Source organism: Micromonas pusilla (assembly GCF_000151265.4).
Source record: "Micromonas pusilla CCMP1545 genomic scaffold MICPUCscaffold_4, whole genome shotgun sequence".
Classification (NCBI taxonomy): domain Eukaryota; kingdom Viridiplantae; phylum Chlorophyta; class Mamiellophyceae; order Mamiellales; family Mamiellaceae; genus Micromonas; species Micromonas pusilla.
The window spans coordinates 340,631-367,398 of NW_003315885.1; the positions used below are offsets into that span (position 1 = coordinate 340,631).

Consider the following 26,768-nt stretch of genomic DNA (forward strand, 5'->3'; position numbering starts at 1 on the left):
CGACTTGCCGAAGTCGAGGGAGACGTCCATCGCGTCGAGGCCGTCGTCGCGCGCGCTCAGGAGCTCGCGCGCGACGTCGTGCGACAGGAGCGGGTGGTCGTGCTTCAACGGCGGCAGCGGCGGGTCCCACGGGCCCCACGCGTCGGCGTCGGCGTCGACCGCGCGTAATAACGCGGGGAGGCGTCGTCGCGCGATTCGTCTCAAGAATCCCGATCCCGACGGGAGTCGTCCTCCTCCTCCTCGTCGGTGTCGCGAGGGCGACGGCGGCGCGGACGCCGACGCGCGCGCGCACGGGACACGCGATGAGAAGACCGCGCGCGAGGTCGTCATCGTGTCGTCGCCGCGCCGTCGCCGCGGTTTGTGCCGGGCATTGTTAAATTTCGCCCCTCGCGCTGCGCTGCCGCCGATGCCGCCCGGTTCGAGGTTTCAGAATTCATCACTTCTGTCGGCACCATGTCCGCGGCCGCCGCCGCGAGGTGCCTCGCGCCGCCGCGCGTCCTCGCCCACCGCGTCTCGCGCCACGCTGCCGCCGCCGCGTCGTCGTCGTCGTCGTCGTCGTCGTCGTCGCGAGAACGCCGCGAGCGGTTCGACGGCGTGCTCGCCGAACCTCGCGACGGCACGCTCCTCATGTTCAGCTACGGCGCGAACCTCGCGGCGTCGACGCTGCGCGCGCGGGGCGTCTCCCCGTCCGCGTCCGCGATCGCGCGCGCGCCGAGGCACGCGCTCGTGTTCCGGCACCGCGGCGGGTACGCGAGCCTGGACGAGGTCGGCGTCGACGAGGAGGAAGAGGATGAGGATACGATGTCGTCGTCGTCGTCGTCGTCGACCGGAAGAGTCCCGAGGGCGTTCGGGGTCGTGCACCGCATCAGCCGAAGCGAGCTCGCGCTCGTTCGAAAGTGGGAGATCGGGTACGAGATGAAATCGATCGACGTGCTCGTTCGCGCGCCGCCGCCGCCGCGGAGCGACGACGCGGAGGAGGAGGAGGAGGCGAGCTCGTGGACGTGGGTCGAGGCGCGCGCGACGGCGTTTCTCACGAAGAGATCGGCGCGGCTCAGGGCGCCGGTGCCGCCGTTCAACGAATACGGCGCGAAGATAGTGAACGGCGCGGTGCAAGTCGGTCTGCCGGACGAGTACGTCGAGTGGTTGAGAGGCGAGACCGCCGGCGGGGTGCCGTACAATAAGAGAGGGGACGAGTACTTCGACCTCGAGCGCGGCGGCTTGTTCGCCGGGCTCAACTTGTACCCGAACAATTAAGTTAGGCTAAACCCTAGCTACTAGCTAGTTAGGGTTATTAGGGTTAGGGTTTCGGGGGCGAAGGTAGTTGACACGTGGATTGTCCAGACGACGAAACGGCTGAAACGCGTCGTCAGCTCGCCATTATTTTCACGGAACGCGTCGAAGTGCAACTCATGCGTTTCCTCGCCGCGAGCGTCGTCCGCGGGTTCGTCCTCCCGCTCCTCGTCGTCCTCGCGCTCCTCGAGAGCGCGCACGCCGCGAAAGAAACGCGACGGAACGCCGTCCACGTCGCGCGCGCGTCCTCCGCGCGGTCCGTCGCGCTCGTCGGCGCGCCCACGAATCTGGGGCAGCGTCGCGTCGGCGTCGAATCCGCGCCCGAGACGCTGCGGCGGCTCGCGCGCGACGGCGCGCTCGCTCCGCCCGGGTGGGACGTCCACGATCTCGGCGACGCGTTCGCGCGCGAAGACGGCTTCCGCTCCGCCGCGGACGCCGCCGCGGACGGCGGCGCGACGCCGTTCGCGGCCGCGTCCGCGGCGCATCGAAAACTCGCCGACGCGGTGACGCGCGCGCTCGGCGCTGGACGCCACGACGTCGTGCTCGCGCTGGGCGGCGACCATTCCGTCTCGATCGGCTCCATCGCGGGCGTCCTCCGCGACGCGCCGAGCGCTCGAATCGTGTGGATCGACGCGCACGCGGACGTCAACACGGAGCGCACGTCGCCGAGCGGAAACCTCCACGGCATGGCGCTCGCGGTGTCGCGTCAGCGGCGAGGCCTGTCGCGCGACGACTCTAACGACTTTGGCGGCGCGTACGACTGGCTTCGAACGACGCGCGCGCCGCCGCTCGACCTGGCGAAGCGCGTGACGTACGTCGGCTCGCGCGAGCTCGACCCGGGCGAGGAGACGCTCCTGAACGCGCTGAACGTCTCGAGGTTCACCGGCGTCGACGATCTGCGCGCGTTTACCGCGTCGCTGGCGAGCGACGACGACCCGGGGTCGCCGATCCACGCGTCGCTGGACGTGGACGTCTTGGACCCGAGCGCGTTCATGCCGTGCGTGGGGACGAGAGCACGCGGTGGGCTGACGACGGAGCAGTGCGTCGACGTCCTGCGCGCGCTCGCGGCCACGGGGCGCGTGCGGTCCGCGGATGTCGTGGAGTTGAACCTCGAGGCGTGCGAGACGGACGAGGAGAGAGCGGCGAGCGCGGCGAACGCGGCGGCGTTGCTAAACGCGCTTCTCAAAAGTCCTTAAGGATCGGCGTTCACCACGCGAACGCGGTCGTATGGGGACCAGTGTAAGGAGAACGTAGTAGGCGCCGCGTTGAAGAGAAGAGACCGCTATTCACTTAAGGGCGTTCATCCGTCCCGTCGTCACTGCGTCGCGCGGACGTTCGCCGTGAGCGGGTTCAGCCCGATCGCGTTCACGTCCTCTTCGCTCCACGTCTGACTCGCGACGCCCGCCGCCGCCGCCGCCGCCGCCGCCGCCGCGCGCGGCGCCTGTACGACCGGGACCTGAATCGCGCCCACGCTCGTCGCCGCGGCTTTCGCCTCGGCGAACGCGCGCAACGCGTCCGGCCCGCCCGCGGCTTGAAGCAACATCTCCTTGACCCTGTTCGCAGCCTTCTTCTCGCTTCGAATGCTCGCGAGGTCGGTCAACACCCCGCTCAGCCCCTCGCTCGTCATCCCGGGAAGCCCAAGAAGCACCGCGCTCACGGAGTGCGTGATTGGGAGCAAGTGCACGACGGCGTCGCGAATCAACCCGAGCAGCTCCGCCTGAGGGTCGAGGGTCCGTACGAGCGAATAACGTCGGGGTGGAGTTGAAAGGCGTCAGGCGTGGAGTTGAAAGGCGTCGAGGCGTGTCGGGATTGAACGCGAGGGGTGGGCGGAGAGATGCGCCGCCAGGAAGAAAAAAAAAGTCCTCAAGGAACGGCGTTCACCACGCGAACGCGGTCGTATGGGGACCAGTGAACAAACATGACAGAACGCGCCTGATGCGAGCTGTTGGAGGGCACCGACAACCCGCCGATGCACGCGGGCAAAATCTCCGCGCCCGCCGTCTCGCGCAGGGACTGGTCGCCGTCCGGCGCCGCCGCGCACGCGGTGACGCCGCGCAAGAAGTGCAGCGCGCGACCGACCGCCTCCGAGTCGCCCCAGGACAGCGCCGCGGTCGCCGTCGAGATGGCGCCGCGCGCGGGCGCGCCGCTGGCGTCGACGGCGGCCACCGCGCGCATCCAGTCCCGGACGTGTTTTCCTCCGCCGTGCGCGGTGGACGCGTCCATCGCGCTGCCTTTGGCGCCGCCGCCTTTCGGGCTGTCGTTTCCGCCGCCGACGACGCCCGCGAGATGCCCGGTGAGGCCGCTGCCCTTCGTCTTCCTCCCGAACGTTCCCTCCGGGATCGCGATGAGCTCGAGCAACGCGCAGTAATCCCGGGAGAGATCCCGCGTGACCCGCTCGTGGATGAGGTCCTCGAGGACGATCGACCCGCCGCCGGTGTTCTCGCCGCCGCCTGAACCGCCGCCGGATATGCCGCCCGCGCCCGCCGCGTGCGTCAGATCGCGCTCGCGCTCTTCTTTGCTCAGCTCCGTCGCCGCCTTCACCTTGGCCCACGCGCGCGCGAGACGTTCCGTCATCATCGGCGAAAGCGTCGACGTCAGCGCCGCGTGCCACAGCGGCCGGTGCGCGGCGGGACACCGCCCCAGCACCGGTCGCGCGAGCGCGTGAAGCAAGAAGCGCGCGTGTCGGTCGTGCATGTGCTGCAGGTCGCGATACGCCGCGTCGGACACCGCGCGCGCGACGGATTCGCTCGGGTAAAACGCCCCGGGCGCGTGCGTCGACAACAACGTCATCATCGCGTAGGCGGCGTCTCGCAGCCCTCTGAGCCAGTCGCGCGTCGCGGTGACCGTCGCGCTCGGCGGCGGCGACCCGCCGCCGCTCAGCGCGAACGTCCGCGCGGGGCCGTGCACGAGGTGCGCGGCTTGTTCCTCGGGGGACATCGCGAGCGCTCGGTCCAAGCCGACGGCGCGCGCTTCCTCGTGACCTCGCGGCGTCCATACCCTGTGAACGCTCGCGCACAGAGCGTTACACATCGTCAGCACCCACTCGAGGTGGTCCGCGGCCGGACACTCCTCCACGGGCGGCGGCGGGTCCACGGGCTGCACGAGACCGGCGGGGATGTTCGCCGCCGCCGTCGTCGACTTTTTCTCCGCGCTCGCGCTCGGCTCGTGGTCGCCGCCGCTGCGTCGCAGACACCGCTCCGCGAGCTGGACGTCGTGGAACAGCTCCCAGTGCGCGGCGGAGAGGCCTTGAGACCCGCCGTTCGAACCACCGGTCTCGCCCTTCGCGAGCTCCGCGAGAGACGCGAGCGCGGCGATGTCCCCGGACGCGGCGCCGGGCGCGGGGACCCACCTCGCGCGCACCGGCTCGAGGAGCCACCTCAGGACGTCTCGCACTCGCGCGGGGCCGGACGGGCCCGCGACCGCGAGCAGAGCCTCCGCGAGGGAGCCTCTCTCCACGCCGCTGAGCTGGCCGTTCGCGCGCAGGCCCTCGACCTGGTTCGCGAACGCTTCCAAGTGCGCGTTGAACACCTGCGACGGACGATGTAAAAAACAAACGGAGGAGACGGGTCAACGGCGGCGAGGAGACGACGCGCTTCGACGACGAGACTCGCGCGACTTTGACTTTCAGCGCCGCGTCGACGGCGACGAACGAACGCGAGACGAATCTTGAGAGCCCGTCCGCGCCGCGACGTCCGCGCGGCGTGATGATAAAAACAACACGCGAAACTTTCGCGCCGCAGCATAGCGTGGACCGGATGAGAGGCGCGCGCGGCGCGTCCGGTCCGCGTTCTAAGCGGCGCGGACGGGCGGGGGGCGGAGGGAAAGAGCAGAAAGAGAAAGAGAAAGAGAAAGGAAAGGGAAAGGGAAAAACGGGTTCGAAGAACGGGAGGGTTCACGCACGTTCGGCGCGGCCGCGCACACCCCCAGCACCGCCGCGCACACCCTCTGCCGCGCCGCTTGCACCGTCCTCCCCGCGAGCATCGCCGCTTTCGCGCGCACCGGCGGCGCCCCCGCGTCCTCCACCGGAAGGCTCCCGAGAAGCGCGAAGAGTCGGTTGAGCAGCGCCGACGCCGCCTCGGAGCGCACGAGCGCGGCGCGCCCCAGCGCTTCCAGCAGCCGCGCGAGCTGCGACACCGCGACGGGCGACTTCAGGTCGATCGCGAGGAGCGACGTGAGCATGCTCTCGAGCGCGGGCGTCGTCGACGCCGCCGCCGCGCCCGTCAACGGCAACGCCTGCACGACGGGCTCGATGAACGACACCACCCCCTCCAACGACGCGCCGATCGCGTCGTCGATCGCGGATCGGCCCTCCGCGCTCGCGGCGTTCGCGTCCAGCGGCGCCCCGGGGGCGAGCCACGCGAGCGTCGTCGAGACGCGCGACGCCGCGGAAGACGCCGCGGCGTTCGGTTCGAGCGCCGTGCACAGCTTGGTCACCTCCATGAGACGCGCGCGGAGAGTGACCCACGCCTCTCGCAGCTCGTCCCTGGACTCGTACTCTTGTTCCCACTGGTCGCCCATCGCGGTGGGGACGCCCGCGCTGGACAGGCCCTGCGCGACGCCCGCGCCCTGTTCCAGCCACGTGCGCGTCGTCTCGAGGAGCGCGACGACGGCGCCGTCGGGAAGCTTCGCGGCGCCGGCGGCGGCGGAGGAGGACGACGAGACGTCCGCCGCCGCCGCGGAGGCTTGGGTTTGGGCTTGCTGCGCGCCGTACACCCCCGACCCCGGCCCTTTCCCGTCCGGTCGCTGAAACGCCCCGGGGAGCTCCGCGCCCATCCCTCGCAGCAAACCCGGCCACGCGGGAATCGCCGCGCCGAGCACGGCCAGGCTCGGATACTTCGTCAGTCCCAACAGCGCCTCCAGAAACGCCGCTCGCAACGCGGGATCCGGCACGACCGCGAGGTGGTTCGTCGCCAGCGACGCCATGCACTCCGTCAACCGTCGCGCGTACTCGAGCTCCTCGCTGCCGCCCTCCGCGGGCGGCGCCTGAAGAACGTGCTGCGCGGCGACGCCCAGCGACCGGCACATCCCGACGAGGCCGGCGACGACGGCGGCGGCGTCCGCGGCGGCGTCCGCCTCCGGGCCCGAGCCGCCGCCCGACGCGTTCGCGTTCGCGTTCGCGTTCGCCGCGTCCTTGATCGCGCCGTTCACCGTGTCGCCTCTGCGCCGATGCGTGAGGTGCCGCAAAACCTCGCACGCGCTCGCGCGAAACTCCGACGACGCGAGGAAGTGCCCGCACGCGTCGACGAGGCCGCTGCGAAAGAGCGGCGCGAGCGGCGCCCACTCGGTGTACACCGCGGAAGCGCTGAGCGCCGCGCTCACCGCGGCCGCGTGCGACTTCGCGCCTTGGGTGTCCCCAGCGGCGACCGCGTTCACCGCGCGCGCGTAGTGCGTCTGACGACGAGCGGAGCGTATTGGAAGGAGCGGCGGCGCGTCGGCGGTGAGCAAAAGGAAAACGGGCGGGTCGGGGGTTAGACTCTCTCGTCGCGTCGCGTCGCCGGTGCCTCGTAAAGAGAGTTAAAAGTATGATCCACATTGGGATGTTCGGATGGTTGATCCTTAAAGGGTGTTTCGTCATCGGCAGCCTCGACGCGACCCGACAGAGAGAGTAGAGCGCGCGAGAGCGAGCGGAGAGAGACGCCGGCAAAAGTCCTTAAGGATCGGCGTTCACCACGCGAACGCGGTCGTATGGGGACCAGTGTAAGGAGAACGCAAACGAAAACCAGACGAATCCGCCCCGTCGTCGTCGTCGCGGCGCACCTCTAACACGCGATACAGCGCCGGCAGCACCTGCGGCAGCGTCGACGTGAGCCCGAATAGCAGCTCTTTCATCCTCCCCCCGATGAGATCGTCGTTGTACACCGCGACGTCCTCCGCGACGTACCGCATCACGAGCGCGCAGAGCTCGGTGAGGTGCGCGCTTTCGCTGTTCGCCTGCGTGGGTGAAGCGATCGGTCAGTTGAACGTCTTACCAGTCAAACGTTGAAAGGGAAGCGCGGGTGAAGAGTGACGACGGGAAAAGTCCTTAAGGAACGGCGTGCACCACGCGAACGGGGTCGTATGGGAAGCAGTCTCACCCCCGCGGCGAGATCCGGCATCAGCGACGTCCACAGCGACGCGCCTTGCCTCCGCACGATCTCCGCCATGAGCGTCGCCACCTTGGACTTGATCATGAACGGCTCCGGGGCGTTCGCGGGCGCGTTGCCGCACGCCGCGAGGTTATCGAACGTCACCTTCGCGAGCTGATTGCGTTCGTCGGGCGTGAACTCGTCCATGCGCTTCGCGACGACGTGTTGCAGGACGCCGTAGCCGAAGTGCCTCGCCTCGATCGGCTGACCGGGGGTTATGAGCGTCATGCACACCGCGATCGCGCGCCGCGGGTCGCCTTGCTTCAGCTGCGAGAGGAAGGGGCGAGAGGAAGAGCGAGCGCGCGTCAGTCGTCGTCGGAGGAGGAGGAGGAGGAGGAGGAGGAGGAGGAGGATCGCGTTCGCGGCCGACCGACGCGTTGGGTTTTCTTTTCGATTTCGTCGCGAGCGCGCGAGCGCGCGGCGCGGGGACGCGACGGGGACGGACCTCGATCTGCATCTGCGCCGCCGCGCGCTGCGCGTCCGCGTTCGTCGCGGACTGCGCGCCCGCGAGGACGGAGAGGTACTGCTCCACGGTCGCCATCGCGCGACGTCAGCGCGGTCGCTGCTCGTAGTCTATTAACGAACTCGATGACGGCGGGGCGGGGGCAGACGGCGGATCGCTCGCCGCGCGCGGCGGCGAACGCGTCGACGGGCCGCGCGAGCGATCAGAAGGTGCTCTCACCACCCTCTACGTGTCAACGCGCGTCACGAGCGCGCGCGCATTCGCCGCGGGCGTCTCGCGCGTCCGTGACTCCGCGCCCCCTCTCCGCCGGCGCGGAGAGGACTGAGATTTTAGTCGCGAGGAGAGAATTAGCGCGCGGCGCGATCAGGCGCAACACGTTGAGTCAACACCGTGGCAGCAAAAAGCGCCGTTTTCCCGCCTTAAACCGCCACGGTAGCACGGGGGCGCGTCTGCGGGACGCTACCTTTGCCACGAATACGCCGTCGTGTCACGCACACCTTCGAGCACAGCGTCGCGTCCCGCGGACGCCTCGCCCTCGCCCTCTCCTCGCGCCCCGCAGCATCGAACCCGGTCGTCTCTCTCATGGCCGCGAGCTTCACGATGAGCGCGCCGTGCGCGTCGCGCGCGGTCGCGTCCGCGTCGACGCGCGCGGGATCGTCCTCCCGCTCGACGTTCGCCGCCGGCGAGGCGGCCGGGAAAAGATCGCGCTTTACGACCTCGCGGGTGCGCTCGCCAGTCCCGCGCCCGACGACGCGTCGCGCGCGTCGGTCTCTCTCCTCGCGGCCGCGCTCCCGTCGCCCGCCGCGCGGCCCGCGCGTCGCGCGTCCCCGCGCGTCGCGCGACGCGTCGCGCGCGTAACACCCGATCCTAAAACGAGCCGTGCGAGGCCGCGGGCGCTCCGATTCGAAAATCAAACGATCCCCTCGCTCCGCCTCGCACGATCGCGCCGCGCGTCGCGTCGCGTCGATCGCTCGACCGCGATATCGACCGAGATCGATGCGAAAACCTCATCGACTGACGCGCCCGCCGATCGACCGCGCCGCGCGCTCGCAGGGACCGATCGTCGCGCGCGCGCATCGCCGCACGCCGAGCTTCGAATTCCTCAGCGTGACCGCGGGACCGGGGCCGTCGAGCGGAGATATTTCCAACGCGGCGAACAAAAACGGCGGCGCCGGCGCCTCCAAACAGCGCACAAGGAACACCCTGAAGCTGAACGAGCTCGGGAACTCGCGCGCGCGCCGCGTGAAGCGCGCGGCCGCGTTCGCGACGCGCCGGACGACGTTCGACCTCCTCGAGGGCCCGTCGCGACGCGTGGGTCGACGGACGACGAGGCGCGGCGCGTCGGGCGGCGCGGGAGACATGCGCGACGCGAGAGACCCTCTGCTCGGGATGCTCGACGACCTCGGCGATCGCGTCGGCAGGAGAGGCTCGCACGGCCGCGCGGGCGCGCCGCCGCCGCCGTGCGCGTCCGCGTCCGCGTCCGCGCACGAGACGTCGTCGTCGTCGTTTGACGACGAGCGAGACGGCGACTTGTTCGAATCCCCGGGCGGCCGCGTGCGGCGGTCCGCGAACCATCGCGCGGTGAGGGCGTTCGCCAAGTCTGGCGGCGCGCCCACCGCGCCGCCCACGGCGTCGGCGTGCAAGATGAACGACGAGGCCGCGCTCGGCATCTTGTCCGGCCCGAGCGATCGCTGCGGGCGGTCGAACGAGTGCAAGAAGGAAAAGGCGGGACGGGACGACGCGCGCGGGGGACGAGCCGAGCCGCACGTCGCCGCGAAGCCGCTTCTCGGGATCCTGAGCGGGCCGGGGAAGCGCGTCGGGCGGAAGCACCGACGCGAGAACCCGTCCGTGCGCGCGTGTTGACGGACGGATGGATGGATGGATGGACCCGAATCCGATCCGAAGCGCTGCGCTTCGCTCGCGAAACCCACCGACGAGACGCGTTTTGATCTCCTCCGCCGAGGAACGCGCGGAAGATCGAACGTTCGGTTGTACCGTTGTATGATGACTGCTCTCCGCGTACAGTAGTTAGAAGACACGCTCGCAAAAGTTAGTTTTAAGTTTAATAAGGTTAATAATAAGGTTAATAAGTTATCATCGCGAGGAAGAAGCGCGAGCCGTCTGCGTCTCGTCTCGACGATTCGTCTCGTCACGAATCGTCCTCCCGCCGTTCGCGACCGCGGCCCAACCGCGCGCGCGTCACGCCTTCCTCCGCGGCGAGAAACGCGAGCCGATCGCGCCGTCCGAGCGCGTCCGGTTCATCCGCGGTCGCGGCGACTAAGTCCTCCACGCCCACGCGTTTATTACCCCCGCGCGCGAGCATCCGACGTTCCATCTCGTCCAAGGATTCATCCTTCGCTCGCGACGCGTCCGACGCGTCCGACGCGCTCGTGCGTCCGACACTCCCTTCGTTCCCCTCCGCGGCCGCCAGCCGCTCGTCCCTCTTCGCGACGATCTTCCTCACCGTCCGCGTCAGGTACTCCCTCACCGCGTGCGCCATAGCGCGCACGCACGCCGGGTCGACATCCTCGAGCATCGAATCGCGCGCGACGACGCGCATCGACCGCGCCAAGACGTCCTCGTCCGCGACGACCGCGTCCCTCGGGAGATTCGAAACGCTCTCACCGAGAGCGTTACCCGCCGGCGTGCACGACGCCGCCAGGTCCGCGCTCGTCGCGACAACGCCGACGAGCGCGCGCGCGCGAGGGGCGGATATCCCGATCAGCGGCGGCGGCGGCGCGGGGGCGGCGCGCGCGACGCGTCGCGTCGCCGCGCGCGCGAACGGCTTTCCCCCCGCGGGCGCGAACGCCGCCGCCGCCGCCACCGTCACCGCGGTCTGGTCCGACCCGGGCGACGCGGCGTCGCCTCCGCGGTCGCCGCCGTCATCGCCGTCGTCGTCGTCCTTCTCCAGGGTCTCGATGACGTCGTCGTCGTCGTCGCCCGTTTCCCCGGGCCCCGCGCGGCGCTCGCCGCTCGTCTTCAACATCTCGTCCCACCACTCGTCGTCGACGTCCATCTCGCGGTACAACGCGTCCAGCGACGGCCGCGGCGCCGCGATGTCGACGCGCGCGCCGCCTTCCCCCGTCATCCCGCCTCTCACGTCGTCGCCTAAGGTCACGACGCTCGGGGAGACGAACGCGACGCGCGCGCTCGCGTCGACGCCCTCCGTCCCGGGGGCCCCGTCGAGGGCGAACGGGTGATGATGACTCCGTCGACTTTTTTTGTTCGCCGCCGCCGCGGTCGCCTCGCCGCCGAGCGCGGCGCGGTGGTCCAGCTGCTGCTGCTCCCGCTCCCGCTTCTGCCGCGCGAGCGACAGCTCCAGCTCCGCGTGCGCGCGCTGCTGCTGCTGTTGCTGCTGCTGCTGCTGCTGCTGCATCGCCGTCGCGTGTTGCGCTTGGTACAGCTGGCGTCGGCGCTCTTGCTCGAGCGCCAACTCGCGTTGCCGCGCCGGCGGCGACGCCTGGAACTGCGCTCGCGTCAACCCGCCGGACGGCCCCGCGGTCCCGTGCGGCGGATGAGGCTGCGGCGCGCTCGTCTGCGCGTCGGCGCCGCCCAACGCCGCCCAGTGTTGCTGCAGACGTTGCAGGTTCATCTGTTGTTGCATCCGCTGCAGCGCGAGGAGTTGCTGTTGTTGTTGTTGTTGTTGCTGCTGCTGCTGCTGCTGCTGGGCCGCCGCCGCCGCCGCCGCCGCCGCCGCCGCTTTCGCTTTCTTCCCGCTCCCCACGGGGCGGCCCTTCTTCTTCGGCCCCGGCGCCGCCGCCGGCGCCGTCGCGCCCGGCGTCGCCTCGATCCACCGCGGCGGCGCCCAGTCCGGGTGGCGTTGAAACTGTTGCTGTTGCGCGTGCTGCTGCTGTTGGTACTGCTGCAACTGCTGCCGTCTCTGCATCTCCAGCGCGGCGTCCCTCGCTCTTCGCGCCGCGAGCGCGGCGCTCTCCGGCCCGCTCTCCGCGTCGCCGCCGCGCCGCCGCAGCTGCTCTAGCTGCTGCTGCTGTTGCTGCATCATCGCGTGCTGCTGCTGCTGCTGCTGCTGCGCGAGGTACTGACGCTGCGCGGGCGTGAGGCTCGCGATCGTCCCCGGTCCCATCCCCTGACCCGGCTGCGTCGGCGTGAGGTACATCTGCTGCGGGTGTTGGTGTTGGTGGTGGTGTTGGTGCTGCTGCGGCATCATCACCCCCTGCGCGTGTTGCTGTTGCTGTTGTTGTTGCGTCGTCGTCGTCGTCGTCGTCGCGCCACGCACGTGCGACTCAGGGCCGTTCTATACAAGCGAACGTCGGGGTGGAGTTGAAAGGCGTCAGTTGGAGTTGAAAGGCGTCGATGGCGGGGATTGAAAGCGAGGGGTGGGCGGAGAGACACGCCGGGCAAAGTCCTTAAGGATCGGCGTTCACCACGCCGACGCGGTCGTATGGGGACCAGTGTATAGAACGCACATCAGAGATCTGTTCTCCGTGACTGCTCAACCTCGCCGCCTCCCCGCCGCCGCCGCCACCGTTTCCTCCTCCTCCTCCTCCTCCTCCTCCCTGCTGCTGCTGCTGCTGCTGCTGCTGCGCCATCGCCGCGGCCTGCTGCCGCGCGAGCGCCCGCGACTTGCTCACCGCGGTGGAGTAGATCCCTCGAAGGAACGCGTCGTGAAGCCGCACGGCGTCGCGCGAGCCTTGGAGAAGCGCGGGCACGCGCGCGTCCAGCTCCGTCTTCGCGATCTGCTTCTGCAGGAACGCGCTCAGGGTGGACCAGTACGTCTCCGCGTTCGGGCCAGCGAGCTGTGGAAGAGGGGTGGGGGGGGAGGCGGAAGCGAGCGCGTCAGCGGGGAGGGAGGGAGGACGGTCGAGGAAGGATCGGACGATCGGGGACGGCGACGACGACGAGACGGACGCGGCGACGCACCGCGAGGAGCCGTCGCTTCGCGTCCGCGAGGTCCTCCCTCGCGACGGTTTCGGACCCGGGCCCGGGCCCGGGCCCGCCGCCCGCGTCCATGATCGCCGCGACCGCCGCCGAGGCGCGCGGGCAATGGTCCCGCGACCGAACTGTCTCCTTCCTCCTCTCGCGAGGCCATTCCGTACGAAAATTGGCTCATCGGTCAGTTGAAAAGGGACGCGATCAAATGTTGAAACCGAGCGGTGGGTGAAAAACGTGAACGAACACGCACCTCACGCTGGCGGCAGCGAGAAAACACGAGCGCCACGACGTCAGAACGCGAGACGCGCCGCGACGGGATGTCGTGGTCCTCCGTCCGCGGCGGAGGCGACGACGACGACGACGAGCTCGCGATCGCGTTCGCACACGAGCACTCGAGGGCGTTCACGATATTAGAGGCGGTCGAGCGCGTCCGCGCGCATCGCGTGCGCGTCGAGGAGGACGCGGCGTCGAAATCTCGGCACCACCCGCCGAAGCGCGACGACACGCTGCGCGTCCTCGTCGTCGGCGCGGACCGCGTCGAGGGGACGAACCCGGAGGCGACCGCGGAGGTGTTCCGCGCCGTGCTCGAACGCGGCGGCGTCGGCGACGACGCGCGCGGGTTCGCCAACGTCGAGATACTGTGCGCGGGGCCGAACGTCACGGTGGACGACGGGATCGCGGAGGGAGAGTTCCACGCGGTGCGCGGCGCCGACGACGACGAGGAGGAGGAGGACGACGAGGACGACGAGGAGGCGCCGAGCCCGAAGCGGCGGCGCGCGGGCGTCTCCGTGGGGTATCACGTCGGGCTGTACCACGACATCGCGTCGGAGGGGGAGGAGGAGGAGGAGGAGGAGGAGGAGGCCGACGCGCCCGCGGAGAGGAAGGCGTCGACCGCGAGCACTTTTTCGGGGTGGGTCCCCGAGCTCGCAGTCGCGTTCAACGCCGGAATGTGGGGGTACTCGCAGGACGAGTGGAGACCGACGATAGACAGGATCGTCCACGCGCACAAGTGCCCGCTCGTCGTGACCGGGTACACGGTGAAAGAGGCGGAGAGCGACGAGGACGCGCTGAGGGCGATGACGACGCCGGCGGCGGCGGCGGACGCCGGCGGCGGCGCCGGCGCGGGCGTGGAGTGGCTCTGGGAGACGGAGGCGAACCCTTTCCGGTCGCTCAGGCCGCGGGCGCTGCGGTTCGACCGGAGCGTGTACGTCCCGGGTGATGACGCGGGGGACGGGGAGGGCGCGTTCATGGGCGAGAACGCCGCGTGGATGTGTCTACGAGCGGCAGCGTAGGATGGACAGATTGTCGTGCGCGTGCGTTGAGGTACAGTATATCTTAAGATGCGACGAATAGTGGTGGGCCGTTCTCACGCGACGCTACGCGGCGACGACGTCTCGTCTTCGGTGGCACGCGCTCGGCACGTCGAATCGAATACATAACAGAATAACGCGCGCGCTCTATCACCCAACCCAACCCAAACCCCGGCGCGGCGCGGCGAGGCGCGAACGCGATCACGATCACGCCGCCGCCGGCTCGCCGCCCTCGCCGTCGCCCTCGCCCTCGCCCCCCTCCTCCGGCGGGTTCTGCAACCGCTCCACCTCCGCCTTGAGCTCCGCGATCTCCTGGAGGTACTTCTTCTTCCCCTTCAGCGTCTGCAGCTCCGTGATGAGCTCCGGCGGCACGGGCAACGCCGCGTCCTCCGCCGCCGCTTGCGCCGCCGCCTTTTGCGAATCCTCCGCGAGCTTCTTCGCGAGATCCGCGAGCGGCGCGTCCCGCGCCGCGAGATCCTCCATCGTCAGCTTGCTCAGCTCCGACGGCGGCGGCAGCGAGTCCAACGTCCGCTGCAACGCCGCCTTCTCTCTCTCCGTCGCCTCCGCTTCCTCGCGCAAGATACGCGCGCTCAGCGCCTTCGCCTTCGCGATCAACGCGGCTGCGTCGTCCTCTTCCTTTTGCAGCGTCTCCTTCTGCACAACCTCCGCGTCTTGCGCCGTCGTGTTGGGCTCGTCCAGACCCTCCACGACCTGCTTCAAGTTCGCGAGGTCGCGCTGCAGCGTGTTCACCGTCGCGCGCTCGCTCCGAGGGCGCATCGCCTCCACCGCCTCCACGGCCTCGTCCAGCTGCGTCTGCGATGGGACGTACCCTTGCGTGACGAGATCCATGAGCTTGCTCTTCACCGTCTTGCCGTCGAAATCGATCTCCTCCTCGTGGATTATCCCGACGTCCTCCGCGGTGTTTTGCTCGATGACGTCCACCAAGCGCAGCACGAGCCCGTCCAGAGCTTCGCTGGACTTCTTCACGAGCGTCAGCGACGCCGCGATGAGCTTCGTGATCTCCGTGACCCTCGACGTGCGCACCTCGAGCATCGCCTGCGCGGCGAGCTTCTCCGCGGCGCGTCTCCGCTGCTCCGCCTCGGCGGCGGCTTCGAGCTCCTTCATCTCGAGCTCGGTCATCTGGTCCACGTACGAACGCTTGATGGCGTCCTTGTGCTCGTTGATCTGCTTTACTTTTTCGAACACCGCGCCTCGGCCGATGTCCAGCGGGATCGGCAGGTCCGTCATCGGGTCGTGGTCCTCGAGAGGTTCCTTCTGAAGGAGTCTCTCGGAAGATTCCGCCTCCGCCGCGCCCTCGTTCGGCATCTGATGCGACGCGCCGTCGTCCGGCGCGATGGAGACGGCCATCTCGGAGGAGACCTGGAGCGAGAGTTTCTTCCTCGGCTTCGGCGCGGCGAACGACGACGGCGGCGTGGACGGCCGCGGCGGCGCGGCGAACGCCATCGCGGGCGGCTGCTGGTGCGGCTGCTGGTGCGTCGGATTAAACGTCTGTCCTGGGCCCCCTCCCGAGGTGGACGCGTGACCCGGTCCCGACGGGTGCGCTTGCCTCGACGCCTCCGCGCCCATCGCGCTGTCGACGCCGTTGAACGGCCACTTGAACCTCGCCGCGCGCTCCGCGAGCTCGAACTCGCGCTCCTTGATCCGTTGCGCGCGCTCCGCCTGCTGCAGCGCGAGCTTCTCGCGACGCTCCTGAAGCTCCATCTCCATCATCTCCACCTGGAGCTTGTCGCGCTTCGCCCTGAGATCTTTGCTCCCGGGTGAAAGCGCGTCTGATGAGCCGTCGCTCTCCCGCGCGGGGTCGGAAGGGGACGGCGCGGCGGCCGCGGCGGGCGGCGCGGGGGCGGTCATCGCGCTGCGGCGCGGACGACGGCGGCGTGCGGCGGGCGGCGAAGGTGCGCGTGCGCGTAATGACTAGTGTCGCGAAACGAGTGCGAGACGGGGACGGAGAAAAACTTTTCGTGACGCGTACACGTACGCGAACCGAGTTCGTTTCGAAGTTTCTTTCGGGCGTTTCTTTCTCTCGGCGTTTCGCTCGTTTCGTGTTCGTTACAACGGCCGTTACGGCTATGCGACGGCGCGCGCGTCTCGTCCGCGCGCTCGCGTCGCGCGTCGCGACGCGCGCGGCGCGGGGGACGTCGCGGAGGGGAACGTTCGCCGCCGGCGCGCTCGCGGCGCGAAAATCGAGAATTTCGTTTCGCGTCGTCTTTCGGTTCCGCGCTCACGCCGGGCACGACCGCGGGAGGCCGGTGATCGCGTTCATGCTCTCGACGTGCGACTGAATGATCGGCCACGTGCTGTCGTTGCTTCGCACGCCGTACTTGCCGGGTCCCACGCCGCGGTCGTACCAGTGCCAGAAGAGCGTGCCGGCGAGGTCGCCGTCCGCGGCGGCCGCCTGTCGACGCGGGCGATGGGTTCAGTTTGATCGGGATGGCGGTGAAAGTGAAACCGAGGAAAGAAGGGTGAAAGGAAGGCGTGAACCCGAACCCGACGGACCGAGACGCACCTCCGCGACTTCAAACGCGCTGTTGAAGTACGCGTCGCGCGTCTTCGTCTCTCTTCCGCCTTTCGCGTTCTCGCGGTTCTCTTCCGCGTCGTCCTTCGCGACGATATTCCCGAACTCCTCGAGCACGAACGGCTTTCCGGGGATAGACCGCCTGACGTCGTCCACGTGCTCTCGGATGAATTTCTTCTGAAACTCGGTGCCGAGAAAATTCCAGTTATCCGGCCACACGTGAATGCCGACGTAATCGATGCAGTCTACCGCGCTGTTCGGGATGAAGTCCTGGCCCTCCTTCGACGCCCAATCCGAGCCGCCGCCGTTCGGGTTCAAGTCCACGTGCCCCGAGTCCGGGCCGTAGAAGCCCTCGTAGCCGATCCCCACGAGGTGGTTCGGATCGATCTCCTTGAACGCCGCGCACGTGTCTTCGATCCACCGCTGCATGGTGAAGATGGTTGAAAGGCGGCGGAGTTGAAAGGCGTTAGAAGCGGAGTTGAAAGGCGTCGAGGCGTGTCGGGATTGAAAGAGAGGGGTGGGCGGAGAGAAACGACCGCCGGGAGAGAAAGTCCTTAAGGAACGGCGTTCACCACGCGAACGCGGTCGTATGGGGACCAGTGTGACACATAACGCGCCTGCATGACGCTCGAATCACATCGCTGGCATCTCGCCTCGTTCGCGAGGTTCCACGCCATGATCGTCGCGTCGTCTTTGTACGCGATGCCGTTGTACGTGTTCACCCTGTTGGCGATCGTTTCGAACGAGTCGCGGAAGAAACGGATCGCGAGCGCGTCGGTAAAAAAGTCGCGGTGTCGACTCGCCGTGGGCGACCACTCCACGTACTGGTCGATTCCGCCGACGGGGTACCAGTTATCCGCGAGCGCCCATATGATCTTCAACCCGCGCGCGCGGGCTTGATCCATGACGAAGTCCATCCCGCGGAGGATGTCTTCGTTCCAGACCCCGGGAGCGGACTGCGGCGGCGGCGGCGGGCGGTCGGTTGGGTTGAGTGGATTTTTGCGGTTCCGTCGAGAGTCATCAAAAAAGTTTTGGCGGGAGGAAACGGGACCGGGACCGTCGTCGCGGCGCACCTGTATCGCGTGTCCTTCCGTGATCGTGTGCGCCCACATTCGGACGACTTTCAGACCGTTCTCCACGGCCTCGTTCATGAGCCTCACCACGTGCTCGCGGCCGGGGAGCGGCAGGTGGCGGAACGGCGGCGGCGCGTCCGACGCTGCTTCCAGCACCTCCCACTGGTTCCACCCCGCGAACGCGAACGGCTTCCCGCCGAGTTCAAACAGCGCGCCGTTCGCGCGAACGAAGTCGTCTCTCGGGAGGCACGTCGTCGCGCGCGTCTGGTCGCCGACGTCGCGCGCGGGGTCGAGCGCGTTGTGCGCGCCGCCGTCCTCGATCGCGCGGAACGACGCGACGTCGTGGTCCAGGAGCTTCCGCGCGGCGGCGGACGACGACGCGGAGGAGAAGGACGTCGCGGCGGCGGCGGCGGGCGTCGCGAGCGCGAGCGCGGCGGTCGTCGCCGCGGCGAAGAGGAGGAGCGCGCGAGAGCGCGCGATCGGCATCGCGGCGGCGAACGCGCGGCGAGGGGCGGGGAGGGGAGGGGTCGAGAGCGAGGGCGGGCGTGCGCGCGCGCGTCGACGTGTGCGGAGGAGGGCACGCTCTCCTGAGAGAGAATATCCGCCGCTCGCGCGAGTCTCGCGACGTCCGAGACGCGGGGTCCGAGGCTCGAGACGTCGTCGCGAGGTACACGTACAGTAGGTTGTCATCAGCGCGGGCGGGGAAACGTCGTTTTCGCGCTCGCCAAATAAGGTCACGTTTTTCATTCTAGCTAGACTATGTGATACCTAAACCTCCCGTCCTCGTCAAGCCCGTCGTCGTCCTCGGACTCGGACTCCGAGCCGCCCTCGCCCACGTCCACGACCGCGTACGCGTCCCCCCGCGCGCGCCCGCGTCCGTCGTTCGAGCTCGAGTTGGAACGCGTCGTCGTCTCCCGCGCGCTGTCGAGCTCGTCTTCGTCCGGGAATCGCACCGGCGGCGCCGTCAGAAACGCGGGCACGCCGCTCGCGCCTCCCACGCTCCCCGGCAACTCCACCGCCTGCCTGTCCACGAACGTCCGCAGCTCCGTGGGGTGCTTTCTCACGCGCTCCGGGTGTTTCAGCATCGAGAGGACCTCGAGCTCGACGTCCGGGTGCAGAGACGGGTACAGCTCCGCGCGTTGCCGCGGCGGCATGACGTAGACAATCTCCGCGGCGTTTTTAATCTTCAGCATGTTCAGCGCGAGCACGCGCGCGCGCTCGCTGACTTTGCTCAGCGTCTCCACCGCCTCGCGCGGCGGCATCGTGAGGAGGGAGTCTACTCTGTATCGCGCGTTGATTCGAACGGCTTGGGACCGGCCGCCGATCTTCGGCCCGAGCGGCGGCCTCGGCGGGCGTCGCTTTCCGTTCAAATCGACGACGTACAGCTTGCTCTCGTCCCCGATCTCGACCGCGGCCTCTTCCTGGACGTCCTCGCCCTCTGCCTTTCGCTTCAGCTGCTTGATTTTGTTGATCATCGTCGTGAACTCGGTGAAGTCCATCGTGCCGTTCTGGTCGTCGTCAAACTCCTCGAAAATTTCCTCGACGCTGCCCCACGACGCGAGGACGTGATCGAGCGCGCCCAAGTCCCCGAGCGCGTACGCAACCTCCTCGACGTCCAGCCCGCCGCTTCGGTCTTCGTCGTACTTATCGAACATATCCCTCACGGTTTCTTTATCGCTGGAAGGTTTCCGCGTCATGTGCGCGAGCTCCTCTAACAGTTTCGGGTCTCGGTCCTCTCGGCGGCGGCGTTTAATCGTCCTCGGGTCGTCGAAAAACCACGCCGGCTTTTGGTCTCGGACCCACTGGTCCACCTCGTCCGCGACGCGCCGCTCGTCGAGCGCTAAGCCCGGGACCTCGGCCACGACCCTCGTCGCCGGTTTGACGTACTTTTTCAGCGCGTCGTACAGCCGAAACGCGGGTTTGAACGGCTGCGGAAGCGCCGTCGCGAGCCGCGCGAAATCGCTCAGATCCACGCGTTCGCGGTATTCGTCTCGCAGCGTCGTCACCGCCTTCCGCAGCCGCTTCCTGGTCTCCATCCGCTTCTCTATCTTCGCGCGGTCTCGCGCGCTTCGTCGCTTCTGCTTTTCCGTCTTCAGAGGGTTCACGCGCGTCCACGCGTCGAGGTCTTCGACCTCCTCGTCGGGCTTGGACCCGTCGGTGGTGAAGCCTTTCAGTTTCATCGCGTTTTGATCGCTCACATAAATCTTGACGTGATCCCTCCGCCGTCGCTCCAGCGCCGCTCGCTCGCCAACCTCCTCGATGTCCTCCACGTCCGCGAGCTTGCGAAACTTCGGCTTCTTATCCTTCTCGTCCGCCGCCGCGCCGCCGTCGTCGTCCTCGTCGTCGCTCTCGTCGACGTCGAGCTTCCACTTCTTCTCCTTCGCCTTGACGAACCTCCACGCGAGCTTCAAGAGGTCGTCGCGACTCACGTGCCCCGCGCGCGTCGGGTCTAAGAGCCCGAACGTGAAGATAAACTTCGGGTGCACGTAGTCGCTCCCGACGCGCTCGAATACCCCGGTTCCGAGCGCGCCGAGGCCGACGACGAACGACCGAAACGTCACGGCGTCGGTGTCCTCCGGATCCAAGACGACGCGCAGCCGCGACCGCCAACGCGCCGGGTCCTCGACGAGTCGATACGAGTCGAAGAACGTCTGCATCGGGACCGGGATGGGCTCGCGCGGCGGCGGCGCTTTTTTCTTCCGCCGCTGGCGCTTCTTCTTGTTCTTCTTCCCCTTCATCTTCGCCATCTCTTTCGCGAGTTTCGCCTCGGCGACGGCGTCGTCGCGTTCGCGGAGGTAATTGTCGAAATTCTTCTTCGCGCTCCATAAGCCCCGGTTCACGAACCTCCCGCACGCGATCTCGAACGTGACGATTCGGTCCGCGCGCCGCTTCGCCCACTTCACGTAGTACCGCCTCACGAGGAGCGCGAACCCGACGATCCAGAAGAGCACGAACGCGGCGAGCTGGTACGGGTTTTCGCCGTCGACGAATCCGAAGATGAGCGCCTTCCCCGCCGCCACCTCCTCCTCCGCCGGGCACGGCACGACGATCGTCCACGTCGTGACCGCGCCCCCCGACCCGGACCCCGTGAGGTTGAGCGTCGGATCCGGCGGCAGCGGCGGCGGCGGCGACGGCGCGTTCCACGGCGGCGGCGGGACGGTTCCGATGGGCGGCGGCGGCGGCGACGCCGGCGGCGGGGGGAAGATCCAACCCTCCGGCGGCGTCGTCGTCTCCTCGTAGCATATCTTTTGGCCGTCGGGGGAGTGCGTCGCCGGCGGCGGCGGCGCGGGCGCGGACGAGGAGGACATCAGACGACCGCGGGATCACGGAGAACGCGAGAAAGAGGCCCGCGGCCGCGCGGGCCGGGCGCGACGCGACGCGATGCGACGCGACGTCGCTCTCCTCACGCGCGCGCGAGTCGAAGCGCTCGAGCGCGCGGCGCGTCTTCTGACGGTGGCATCGCGACGAAGACGCGAAGGTCGCGTCCGGGCTGTCGTATCGCGGTCGTGCCGCGCGCGCGCTCGAGTGCGAACGAGGGGGAGGACGCGACGAAACCGCTGACGAAAGAAACCTCGGGAGAGGCGTTTCGCCCGCGGCCTAACGTACACAAGCCGAGTACGGACGAGTACGGTACGAGGTCGGGTAATCTTTCGTACGAGCAATCAGTCTACGAAGGACATCAAGTGTTCTTTTTTCTCAATCGCGTCCTTACACGTCGTTACACTCTAAGAGCCTAATCGTCGTTGATGACGCCCTTCTCCGAGACGTAGAAACCGTCGAGGAACTTACGGATGTCCTTCTTCTTCACGAGGCACGACATGTGAATGAGCGCCGCGGATTTGGAGACGTTGTCGATGTCGTTCCCTTCGAGGACGAGGCAATCCTTGACCATGTCGTCTCTCTTGATCTTCACGCCCTCCTGCATCACGCACGTCCGCGTCCGCTTCTCGCCCAAGAAGTTCCGGATCTCAACCTTTTCGCCCTTGCCGTCGATGTTGACGTTCACGGGAAAGTGCGCGTACACCGCGCGCATCTTGTATCGGAAACCCTTCGTGACGCCCTCGAACAAGTTGGAGATGTGCGAGCACACCGTGCGCAACACCGCGAGGCGCTTCTTGGAGGAGAAGAACATCGTCGCGACGATCTTGTTCTCCTCCTTGTTGTGGTAGAGGTCGATCCTCGGGACGTGCGTGAAGTCGCGCTCGAGGGAACCGCGCGGGCCCTTCACGGAGATCTTACGCGCCTTGAGGGTCACGGTGATGCCTTCGGGAATGGCGAGCTCGCGCTCCGCCTTTAAAACCTTCATCTCGCCGCCTGATGGAGGTGGGAGGAGGATGGGGAGGGAGGAGGAGGATGGGGGGAGGAGGGCGTCAGCGCGCGTTCGCGGTGCGACGCGCGGGGGGGCGAGGCGGCGAGCCTGATGGAATCTCTCGCCCGCCCCTCGATCGAATCAAAGCCCTAAACGAACGCGCCGCGCGGACGCGGGCGGCGACGACGCGCGGGCGACGACGCGCGCGAGTCGCGACGGCGCGCGCGCTCCGAAGACGAACGCGACGGCGCGGGGAGCGCGCCGACGCGACGGCGGACGAATCCTCCGCCGCGTCGACGGTCGATCGCCGGCGCGCGTCGCGGGCGCGAGTTCCCTGAGATGGAAATCTGCCGTGAACCCTAAGCGCGCCGGAGTCGCGCGACGGCGACGTCGCGACGCGCGCGCGAGCGCCGCGACGGCGTCGAGGACGACGCGAAGACGTGTTGGATGCGACGCGCACCTTTCTGGTAGCAAGCTCAACCGCGTTGCGCGTTGGAAAAGGGCGAGCGCGCGCGACGCCGACGAGCTAAGACGGCGAAAACAAGCGCGAAAGAAAACGGAGAGAGGGTGCAGGTTTCGGCGGAGTCTTGACCGGTTTGATAGGAGTTCTTGAAACCACGGAAAGGAGACGACGCATCGGACCGTGGGTGAAAATCAACGTCGATCGCGACGCGGGCTGGGCTGGCTGTCTGGCAGACCGGTCGTCGGAGGCTCAGGGGACGAACGACGAAGCGAAGCCGTGCGCGAGAGACGGGCGCGTCCTCCGCAGAAGAGCGCGCGCGAGCCCGCTCCCCCCAGGTTCTCGTCAGACGCCGAACATGGCCGAAGAAGGCGAAGAAGAGCCCCTCCCGCCGTGCGTGTGGGAGGGCGAGCTCGACGAGGGGTATCCGGTCGGCGCGGTGCGTCCCCCGTCGCCGCGCGTCTCTCTCGCGCGCCGCGCGCGCGTCGAATTGATCGACGAACGAATTCCCGCTTTTGGATGCTGCGACGCGCGCGTCCTCGTCGCCGCCTCGTCGATTCGCGCCCCTCGCGCGCGTCCCTCGCGATCGATCCGCTGACATCATCCCCCCGTCCCCCCTCCCCCCCCGCGGCATTCTTCGTCAGGGCGTGATGACGTTCCCGAACGGCGACACGTTCGAGGGGACGTACGTCAAGTGCACGAAAGAGGTCGAGAAGCCCCCCGCGGAGGAGGGCGAGGAGGAGCCCGCGCCGCCCGAACCCGAACCCGAACCCGAACCCCCCGCGGAGGGCGAAGAACCCGCGGAGCCCGCGGAGCCCGCGGAGCCGCCGGAACCGGAGACGTACACGACGTCGCTGCGTCAGGGCAAAGGGAAGTACGTCTTCGCGGATGACAAGGGGTCGTACGAGGGAGAATACGTCGACGGGAAGAGATCCGGCGTCGGCGCGCTGATCCTCCCGGACGGCTCCAAGTACGAGGGCGCGTTCGAGGACGACGTCATCCAAGGCGAGGGCAAGTACACTTACCCGAGCGGGGACGTCTACCAGGGCGCGTTCACGAACGGGAAGAAGGACGGCGTCGGGAGCTACTTTTTCAAGGCATCCGCGAGCACGTTCATGGGAACGTGGGAGAAGGGGGCCTTCGTCGAGGGCGAGTGGGTGCTGCGCGACGGGAGCACGTACAAGGGGCCGTTCAAGGACGGGAAACCGATCGGCGAGGGCGCGTACACGTGGGCGAAGACCGGGAACGTGCAGATCGGGACGTGGAACGAGGACGGGTCGTTCAACGGCGGCGTCGTCGAGACCGTCGCCGCGTGATGAGTCGACGCGACTCGACGCGACTCGACTCGACTCGAATCGACGCGACTCGACTCGACTCGAATCGACGCGACTCGACGCGACTCGACTCGACTCGATTCGACTCGATTCGACTCGATTCGATCCCGCGCGCGCGGTGAACGTCGTGCCTCGAGGACGCGGCGTCGAGAATAACGTCGTTTAAGCCTAATTAAGATGCCTACTACAGTACGAGTAACGCGACGCTCGGCGGATCGCGTCACGCCGCGCCTCTCGAGACGATCTCTTCCAACCGCTCCCGCGACACGTCCCCGAGCGCGAGCGCTTCGTCGATCCCCGCGAGCGCGCGCTTCACGTTCGATCCGCGGAACTTGTGCCAGTCGACCGTGAAGTCCTTCACGACGCCGTGCAGGTACTCCAACCGCCTCGGCTGCTCTTTGAGCTCTGCGACGATCTTCGCCTCGTCGGCGAGAATTCGCTTGTACTCGTCGTCCAAAAAGTCCACGTCGCCGTTCTCCTGCGTCCTGAGCTCCTTCAACCCCTCCACGAGCTCGCCCTTCCGCACGAGCTCGCGCTGGTACTCGATCAGCGGGTGCGCGCGATCGCAAAAGTGAGCCACCGAGGCGTCGCTCAAGTTGAAACTGAAGTTCACCCTGAGCTGGTTCTCCGTCGCCTCTTTTCCGATCAGATCCTTCAGAAGCGCGAGCGGGGAGACGTTATCCGAGACGCACGTCATCTCCCCGTCCCCGATGACAATCTTGAGCGTCGTCTTCAGCAGCACGTTCTCGAACTCGTACGTCGCGTGTTCGACCCCCGTGGGCGTCCGCGTCGGGATCTCGTTCAGGCACACGACGCACCAGTGATGCGCGTCGTCGAGGGTGAAATCGCCTCTCGCGACGAGCTCGTTGACGGGCGCCGCCGCCGCCGCGCCCGCGTCCTCCTCCGCGGCGGTTGACGCTTCATCTTCCCCCCCCGCCCCCGCCCCCGCCGCAGCCGACGACATCGCGTTCACTCGTCGGTGTAAACACAGCGGCTTGATGTGATGCACCTTCTCCGTGGACGTCTTCGGCGACTGCCGCGGGACGACGAACGACCGCACCGTCCCGGCTCTCCCCTCGATGGCGCGCATCCTCAGCTCCACTCTGTTGTTCCCTTCGTTCACTCTGTACGTCGCCGCCGCGTGCGTCCCGTTCGCCGGGTCCGCGGGCGACCGCGAGCATATCGCCGCGTTATCCTTCACGTCGAGCAGATCGATCGGGACGTCCGAGTGCACGCTCACGCTGAACAACGCCGCGGGCGCCTCCAAACTCAACGCGTAACACGCGTCGTCGGCGTCGAGGACGAATCGATCGAGCACCTTCGCGGGGCCGTCGACGGCGATGAGACCGCCGCTCACGGCGGCGTAATTCTCCTTCGCTTTCTCCACCTCCTTCGCGAGCTTCTCGAGCTCTTTATTCAGCTGCTTCACGCGCTTCTCCGCGCGCATGTTGTCCTGCCTCTCCTCGTGTTCCGTCTTCTCCGCGCCCAACCCGAACCCGTCGATCGTCCGGCTGTCTGACCCCGGCGCGAATCCGAGCACCTTGCCGCTGAACGTGTGCACCAAAATCTCCGGGAACGGGCTCGAGACGCACCCGTGCCGTATCGTCTGCACCGCCTCGCCTAAGCTCTTCTGATACACCAGCGCGGGCTGCCCGTTCGTGTCCAACGCGTAGACTTCCAACCCGCCGTCGTCGCGGCCGACGACGACGTCGCAGTTCCCGTCGCCGGTGCAGTCCATGTCGCCGTACAGCGCGCTGACGCCGCCGACGCCCCTGGCCGCGTCGATGACCCACCCTCTCGTGACCGCGTTCCCGTCGAGAAATAGCTGGCCGACGCTGCCTTGCTCGGTGCCGAAGAGGATCTCGATCTTCCCAGCTTTCGCGTCGGTACCCGGCGCGGGTCCCGCGGCGTTCATCGCGGTCCTCTTCATGTCGGGGTGGAGTTGAAAGGCGTCAGTTGAAGTTGAAAGGCGTCGCGGTCGGGGAATGAAAGCGAGGGACCCTGGGCGGAGAGATGCGACGGGCGAAGTCCTTAAGGATCGGCGTTCACCACGCCGACGCGGTCGTATGGGAGCCAGTGTATAGAACGCACCTTCTTTTCGTTTTCGACGCAGCGGCACAACGTCGTCGGGACGCCGTTCACCGCGGCCTCGTAGTACAGGTCCGATCCTTGCACGACGCGGATGAAGCGGTCCGCGCACGCGAGTATCGGGTTCTTCTCGTCCGGGAGGATGACGGGCGCGATGACGACGTCGAGTATCCTGTCGTTGGACATGAAAAAATGCGAATCCGCGCAGTTTACGTACTGCGCGGCGGCGGCGCGGCGGCGGCGCGGCGGGAACGGTCGGTCAGTGTGATGCCGCGCGGAGTGATTTTTGTGACGTGGGATCTTCCCGTTGGTTTGGTTTGGTCACGTCGTGGGTGGTGATTCACGCGCGGCGGCACGAGAACCGTCGATCCGAGATGTAATACGCGCGCGCGCACCATGTTCGCGACGTACTCGGACGCGGCGTAGATGTTGTAGTTGTCCACGTGCAACGCCTTGATCACGTCTTGCAGGTTCGTCGTGAACTTGAAGAACTCCTTCCCCTTCCTGTTGATCCCCCGGATCGTGTTCCCCGCGCTCGCGAAGAGCTTGTCCACCTGCGGCGCCGCGACGCCGCACGACAGCGACGTGATCGGCGCGCCGTTGCCGCATTCCAGCTTGAACACGACGTTCCGCTCGTCCCGCTTGCATCCGACGACGCGCACGACGCCGTCGACGTCCCCGAGCGCGAGCTTGTTCTGCCGCTTCCCCTTGCCGAGCGGGAGGACGCACATCGTCCCGCGCTCGGCCTGGGCCGTCTGCGTGATGTCGCTGCGCGAGAACGAGAGCGACATCGCGACCGCGCGCCCTCGGCCCCCCGGGGCCCCTCCCCCAGCGCGAGGGAAATCTGACCGTGGGGCGCGACGCGAGACGTTTTTTACGAACAGAAGTCA

At 67.9% G+C, this 26,768-nt stretch overlaps 12 protein-coding genes across 12 annotated transcripts; 5 read left to right on the forward strand and 7 right to left on the reverse strand.

Moving 5' to 3' along the window:
* Window positions 1-453: 453 nt before the first annotated feature.
* On the forward strand, window positions 454-1,254 carry MICPUCDRAFT_57046 (uncharacterized protein; the record flags this gene model as incomplete). The annotated part of the gene is made up of 1 exon (XM_003057603.1): window positions 454-1,254. The coding sequence occupies one exon, from the start codon at window positions 454-456 to the stop codon at window positions 1,252-1,254; it is 801 nt and encodes a 266-aa protein (XP_003057649.1).
* Window positions 1,255-1,409: 155 nt separating this feature from the next.
* Window positions 1,410-2,486, forward strand: MICPUCDRAFT_15814 (uncharacterized protein; the record flags this gene model as incomplete). The annotated part of the gene is made up of 1 exon (XM_003057604.1): window positions 1,410-2,486. One exon carries the CDS (start codon window positions 1,410-1,412, stop codon window positions 2,484-2,486), a length of 1,077 nt encoding a protein of 358 aa, XP_003057650.1.
* A 51-nt stretch (window positions 2,487-2,537) lies between these two features.
* On the reverse strand, window positions 2,538-7,956 carry MICPUCDRAFT_57048 (uncharacterized protein; the record flags this gene model as incomplete). Its single annotated transcript, XM_003057966.1, has 6 exons — window positions 2,538-3,007; window positions 3,163-4,818; window positions 5,191-6,681; window positions 7,048-7,221; window positions 7,365-7,682; window positions 7,861-7,956. The coding sequence occupies 6 exons, from the start codon at window positions 7,954-7,956 to the stop codon at window positions 2,606-2,608; spliced, it is 4,137 nt and encodes a 1,378-aa protein (XP_003058012.1). The 3' UTR covers window positions 2,538-2,605.
* Window positions 7,957-8,392: 436 nt separating this feature from the next.
* On the forward strand, window positions 8,393-9,968 carry MICPUCDRAFT_57049 (uncharacterized protein). The gene is made up of 2 exons (XM_003057605.1): window positions 8,393-8,601; window positions 8,932-9,968. The coding sequence occupies exons 1-2, from the start codon at window positions 8,461-8,463 to the stop codon at window positions 9,739-9,741; spliced, it is 951 nt and encodes a 316-aa protein (XP_003057651.1). The 5' UTR covers window positions 8,393-8,460; the 3' UTR covers window positions 9,742-9,968.
* Window positions 9,969-10,027: 59 nt separating this feature from the next.
* MICPUCDRAFT_39199 (uncharacterized protein) lies at window positions 10,028-12,849 on the reverse strand (the record flags this gene model as incomplete). The annotated part of the gene is made up of 3 exons (XM_003057967.1): window positions 10,028-11,998; window positions 12,306-12,635; window positions 12,760-12,849. 3 exons carry the CDS (start codon window positions 12,847-12,849, stop codon window positions 10,028-10,030), a joined length of 2,391 nt encoding a protein of 796 aa, XP_003058013.1.
* Window positions 12,850-13,088: 239 nt separating this feature from the next.
* On the forward strand, window positions 13,089-14,063 carry MICPUCDRAFT_57052 (uncharacterized protein; the record flags this gene model as incomplete). Its single annotated transcript, XM_003057606.1, has 1 exon — window positions 13,089-14,063. The coding sequence occupies one exon, from the start codon at window positions 13,089-13,091 to the stop codon at window positions 14,061-14,063; it is 975 nt and encodes a 324-aa protein (XP_003057652.1).
* Window positions 14,064-14,288: 225 nt separating this feature from the next.
* Window positions 14,289-15,950, reverse strand: MICPUCDRAFT_57053 (uncharacterized protein; the record flags this gene model as incomplete). Its single annotated transcript, XM_003057968.1, has 1 exon — window positions 14,289-15,950. The coding sequence occupies one exon, from the start codon at window positions 15,948-15,950 to the stop codon at window positions 14,289-14,291; it is 1,662 nt and encodes a 553-aa protein (XP_003058014.1).
* Window positions 15,951-16,515: 565 nt separating this feature from the next.
* MICPUCDRAFT_15943 (glycoside hydrolase) lies at window positions 16,516-18,173 on the reverse strand (the record flags this gene model as incomplete). The annotated part of the gene is made up of 3 exons (XM_003057969.1): window positions 16,516-17,037; window positions 17,223-17,570; window positions 17,754-18,173. The coding sequence occupies 3 exons, from the start codon at window positions 18,171-18,173 to the stop codon at window positions 16,516-16,518; spliced, it is 1,290 nt and encodes a 429-aa protein (XP_003058015.1).
* Window positions 18,174-18,418: 245 nt separating this feature from the next.
* Window positions 18,419-20,995, reverse strand: MICPUCDRAFT_57056 (uncharacterized protein; the record flags this gene model as incomplete). The annotated part of the gene is made up of 1 exon (XM_003057970.1): window positions 18,419-20,995. The coding sequence occupies one exon, from the start codon at window positions 20,993-20,995 to the stop codon at window positions 18,440-18,442; it is 2,556 nt and encodes an 851-aa protein (XP_003058016.1). The 3' UTR covers window positions 18,419-18,439.
* Window positions 20,996-21,376: 381 nt separating this feature from the next.
* Window positions 21,377-22,486, reverse strand: MICPUCDRAFT_32821 (uncharacterized protein). Its single transcript, XM_003057971.1, has 2 exons — window positions 22,457-22,486; window positions 21,377-22,001 (listed from the first exon to the last, which is right to left on the reverse strand). Exon 2 carries the CDS (start codon window positions 21,991-21,993, stop codon window positions 21,421-21,423), a length of 573 nt encoding a protein of 190 aa, XP_003058017.1. The 5' UTR covers window positions 21,994-22,001; window positions 22,457-22,486; the 3' UTR covers window positions 21,377-21,420.
* A 315-nt stretch (window positions 22,487-22,801) lies between these two features.
* On the forward strand, window positions 22,802-23,978 carry RSP4 (flagellar radial spoke protein). The gene is made up of 2 exons (XM_003057607.1): window positions 22,802-22,886; window positions 23,200-23,978. Exons 1-2 carry the CDS (start codon window positions 22,815-22,817, stop codon window positions 23,770-23,772), a joined length of 645 nt encoding a protein of 214 aa, XP_003057653.1. The 5' UTR covers window positions 22,802-22,814; the 3' UTR covers window positions 23,773-23,978.
* Window positions 23,979-24,010: 32 nt separating this feature from the next.
* Window positions 24,011-26,669, reverse strand: MICPUCDRAFT_16331 (bardet-biedl syndrome 7; the record flags this gene model as incomplete). Its single annotated transcript, XM_003057972.1, has 4 exons — window positions 24,011-24,688; window positions 24,764-25,712; window positions 25,913-26,094; window positions 26,274-26,669. The coding sequence occupies 4 exons, from the start codon at window positions 26,667-26,669 to the stop codon at window positions 24,011-24,013; spliced, it is 2,205 nt and encodes a 734-aa protein (XP_003058018.1).
* Window positions 26,670-26,768: the final 99 nt, after the last annotated feature.